Source organism: Arachis ipaensis, chromosome B1, assembly GCF_059453495.1.
Source record: "Arachis ipaensis isolate K30076 ecotype BB chromosome B1, ASM5945349v1, whole genome shotgun sequence".
NCBI lineage: Eukaryota > Viridiplantae > Streptophyta > Magnoliopsida > Fabales > Fabaceae > Arachis > Arachis ipaensis.
Window position 1 is genome coordinate 25141078 of NC_142436.1, and position 5291 is coordinate 25146368.

The window sequence follows — 5291 nt, forward strand, 5'->3', positions numbered from 1 at the left end:
CACAATAGTGTCCCTTTCCTTGCGGCTAATCCTCTTTATTTAGATTTTTTAAATTTTAAATTTTTTTTTTTTTTGGTGACTATTTTAAATTTTTATTTAAAAGAACAAAATATTATTTTTATTTTTAAATATCTTTTTTTGCATATTTTTTATTCTATTTATAAAATAAATAATAAAAAATTATACTTTATTCTTTAAAATAAAATTTAAAATTTAAATCCTAATCCCCTACCACCTTTTATTAGATACAATATTTTGGATACATATTTCATAATTTAGGCATAAAATTATTGATACGTGAAGAGCATATTAAACATATCTTTAGGAGCAATGAATATATTTTTTATTTGTTGAAGTAAAAAGTGAAGCTAAAAGATTCTAGAGTTTGTATTTTTAATTTTATTTTTGGAGATGTAAAATAGAAAAATAAGTTTTTTATTTTTTAAAAAATTCTAAAAAATATTAAAAATAATCTATTAAAAAAAGAAATTAAAAATAAGATAAAATCAAAAGACAAACTCCCTTAATTTTATTTCTTTATTTGAGAAAATGAACATTTAAAAAGAGATCTAAATTGCTGGTGGTATACATAAAATATTTTTAGAATACTATAATGTTTTTAGAATTATAAAAATACTACATACACATAAAAAATTAATCATTAAATTAATTATCATATAATTTTTTATAAATATATGTAATGTTTAATTTATTTTTAATATGTATTTTATATTTTAATATTTATTATATATAAATATTGACTTAATGACTGATTTTTTATATACATTTAATATAATTACAAAAGTTAAAGATGAAAGTTAATTGTTAGAATTATTGAACTCATTTGTAATTGGCTAATACTAACATATGCAAATTAAAGTGTTGCGTTAATTATTCAAGGAATTTAAACATTTTGTTTTTGTAAAAAGAGAGTCACTTAGATAAAGGTGTTTAAAACGTCTTTTTTTAAAGATATTTTTTAGTAATAAAAATTTAATATATATAATTGATTAAATAGTATTATTTTTGTCAAAATTAGATCAGACAAATTGATTTGGCAAAAAAATTAATGAACTAAATCTTAAATTGGTTTAAATTAATATTTTTTTTATAAAAAATAACTATAATACTCTTATTATAGAAAATGACAAAATACTATTATTATTATTATTATTATTATTATTATTATTATTATTATTATTTTTAAATTCTAAATCTTAACTCTTTTCTTTTTTTTGTGTTATTATGAGATTAAAATTTAGAATTTTTAAAATTATTATTATTATTATTATTATTATTATTATTATTATTATATATATATATATATATATATATATAAATATAAAATATGAATATTTTAATTTTTTTTATAATAAAAATATTATAATCATTATTTATAAAAAAATATTAATTTAGACTGATTTAAAATTTAGTTCATCGATTTTTTGGTTAATTGGTTTGTTCTATTTAATTATAATAGAAATAATATGGTTTAATCGACTACATATGTTAAATTTTAATTGTTAAAGAATATTTAAAAAAAAATATTTTAGACATGTTTGTTTGAGTGGCTCCGGACTAAAAAGGTTGAAAAGATTACAAGGGACAACTGGCTAGTGCAGTGACTCGTGATGACCCCGACAACTTGGTTACTCACATAGCTCATATATACCCCCTCCTCATGCTTTCCAATTAAGCATCAACCCAACCAAACCAAATTCTTTCTTCCCTTTCATTTTATAACTCTTGTTTTCTCTTCGAATCAAACATGAGTAGTGGAATTGTGTGGTCACTCGCATTATTATTGAGTCTCGTGTGTCTTAATCCATTTCAATTATCTTCGGCACAGCTTAGTCCAAACCATTACGCTAATATCTGCCCCAATGTTGAATCCATCGTTAGACGAGCAGTTCAAAATAAATTCCAACAAACCTTTGTAACTGTTCCTGCCACGCTCCGTCTCTTCTTCCACGACTGCTTTGTCCAGGTAAAATTTGTTAAATACGACACATGAATAGTTATATTTGTAACAGAATTCAATTGTTGTTAATGGTTACATGTATGCAGGGTTGTGATGCTTCAGTGTTGGTAGCATCAACAGGGGCAAACCAAGCAGAGAAGGATCATTCGGATAATTTGTCATTGGCTGGAGATGGATTTGACACAGTTATCAAAGCAAAAGCAGCGGTTGATGCTGTTCCTCAGTGCAGAAACAAAGTCTCCTGTGCTGATATTCTTGCTTTGGCAGCCCGTGATGTCGTTGTTCTGGTTCGTTAATTAACTCCCTCATATTCCTCTTTCAAATCATTCATCATCACATCATTATTCTTGCAATTAACTGTAAGTGTGCTGGAGACAATCATAGTATCTATACATAAAAAATCAAGTCACCAAATTAGTTATTTATATGAAATATATGTTAATATATATAATACTCGTTAAAAATAAATTGAATATTATATATATTTATATACATATATATAGTATCTGATTTAGTATTGAAAAAATTTTCAAATTTATTATGCACGTTTATACGTATTTCGTAAATTATATTCATACTCTATTTTATCAAAATTACACATATACCTTTCTATTTGGTTAATAATTTAATATACCTTTTTCCTTTTTATTGCGTATTAAATTTAAAGTGTTAAAAATTTATTGTAAAAGACGGTTTTAACTCTACATTTTTTTTATTATCCAAAAAAAAAAAAAAACCCTCATACAGACAAAAGAATAGTTACAAAAATTAAAAACGAACTCTTTTATTTTAACATTGTTATGAATAATAACTTTATCATTCTTTTAACATTTCTAATATAACTCACTCCCTTTTATCTTTAAATGAAGTTTGAGACTCAAGTAGTAATTTGAATCTCATACCTTATGAAATGAGTACATATCTTTAAGACTTGTAAAAAGAAGTTTAGCTTGTTGGTTAATTTAGTTCATTAATGAAAGGAAGTTGTTGATGTATGCATGTAGGCTGGTGGACCTTCATACACGGTTGAATTGGGAAGATTTGATGGGTTAGTATCAAGAGCTTCTGATGTAAATGGAAGGCTACCACAACCAGGCTTCACCTTGAATCAGCTCAATTCTCTCTTTGCCGCAAATGGCCTCACCCAAACTGACATGATTGCCCTCTCAGGTATTACTCAATAATGGAACTGGGACCCATTTACTATGACTTTTTTAAATTCATTAACTTAACGGGGCAAAACTTTATTATTTTTTTATACGGATGTTGGTACATAACATCAATCATGTAATATATTATTGCCCCTAGCCATTCACACACTTGTGTTCATGTATGATTCATCAATAATAAAAACAAAATTATTTTAAAAAAAAATTAAAATAGTTCTTGAAATTAAATCCAAAAAATAATTCTTGTTTGAAACTTCTTAAAATAAGTTATTCAATTTGAATGGCTATCGCCTTCTAAACAATGGATCGTCAACTACTAAACATAAACAATAGCAGAGTCCTTATAAAATTTCAAGGATATCGATACCTTTTTTATTTTATTTGAATAATTACAAATATCATGTGTTCTACTAATTTATTAACTTCTTTTTAAAAAAGTTATAATATTCCTGATCTAGTTTTAGTTTTTACTTATAAAAAAATAGTACCGAAACCCTTATAACAAGTAATAGCACCAAAGAAAATTTCCTATGATGATGACAAACAAATCACATATATAATGCATAATATTCTTTTTGTTTTGAAGCATTTGTTACGTTAAAACTTTGGTATGTATAACTATAATTTGGGAAAAAAAATTTCTCTATTTAAACCAAATTGAGTGTTATTAGACGACTAATAGATTTTCAGCCAATATATAACCAACATTTATATGTTCTCTAAAAGAAATAAATGAACATAATTAACAAAAAAATAAATAAACTACATATATTTTAACTAAAAATGAGTTTAAAAACTATAAATAAGCTCGGAAAAGATTATCTAAATTTTTTTCTTTTGAAAATATTAGATCGAGAAAACACATAACGATTGTATTTCTAAGACATTTTCTTACGTATAAAAATATTTTATAAGTTTGCGTGAATTTTTGTATAGATATTTTTTTATTTATCTTATTTTAATATTTTTTATTTAGATCAACAAAATTCTAAAATTTTGGTCATAGAAATTTTAATATCGTATTATCAAACTACAACTCTTCAAAAATTAAATTAAAAAGTAGAATATCTCTAATAAGTTGAAAAAACATGGAAGCTTGATCATGTTTTTAAAGGGTGATGATGAACATGCAGAAGAAGCAGAATATTGAATGATTGAATTTTATGATGATCTAAAAGCACATTTGGCATTTGAGCATTTTCACGTGCGTTATTACAGGTGCACACACCCTTGGATTCTCGCACTGCAACAGGTTCTCAAACAGAATCTACAGCACCCCAGTGGACCCCACACTGAACAAGCAATACGCTGCACAGCTCCAACAAATGTGCCCAAGAAACGTGGATCCAAGAATCGCCATCAACATGGACCCAAACACACCTCGCACCTTCGACAACTTTTACTACAAGAACCTTCAAAACGGACAGGGTCTCTTCACCTCTGATCAGATCCTCTTCACTGATCAGAGGTCTAGACCCACCGTTAATTCTTTTGCCTCCAATGCTAATGTCTTCAACTCCAACTTCGTTGCTGCAATGACCAAATTGGGTCGCGTTGGGGTTAAGACTGCCCGTAACGGAAAAATTCGTACGGATTGTTCCGTTCTTTGATTCAAGCAAGACACAAATAATACAGGCTACTTTAGTTATGTTTCACTGCAGAGTGAGAATTTAAAAGGAAAAATCTGAAAGGGTTATGTTCATTATATTGTTGTCAATAAATTTGTTTTGGAATAACCGGGAGTTGGTTGGGTGGGTTAAAAAGAAAAGAAAATTAAAGATATGGCTGGCGGCTGTATTGTTTTTTTTTTTTCTTCATTTTGTATCAATAATAATGTTTCAAATAATACAAAATCCTCTAATTTGAGTAAAAACGAAATCAAATTAGAGGATTGCTCATTGCATGATGAAGATCTCTTCTAATCCTCAATTTAGAATAGTCTCTTGCGTGGGGATGGTATAGTTTCCTAGATTTATTTACCGGAAAATTAAATATATATGAAAAAATGTAGAATGTATTGTCTTTTCTCCCTTATCTTTTATTGTTAAACATCCTCCATTTTCATGTTTAATTAATTTAGATTATGTATGCTAGGAATGGAATTATTTTTCTTCGTTTGTTCGCTTGTCACTTTTCAGTTG

General features: G+C 26.4%; 1 protein-coding gene across 1 annotated transcript; it reads left to right on the plus strand.

Annotated features, from left to right (window-relative positions):
- The first annotated feature begins 1593 nt into the window (after window positions 1-1593).
- LOC107627586 (peroxidase 51) lies at window positions 1594-5061 on the plus strand. The gene is made up of 4 exons (XM_016330418.3): window positions 1594-1987; window positions 2068-2268; window positions 2986-3151; window positions 4369-5061. Exons 1-4 carry the CDS (start codon window positions 1769-1771, stop codon window positions 4758-4760), a joined length of 978 nt encoding a protein of 325 aa, XP_016185904.1. The 5' UTR covers window positions 1594-1768; the 3' UTR covers window positions 4761-5061.
- The last annotated feature ends 230 nt before the right edge of the window (window positions 5062-5291 follow it).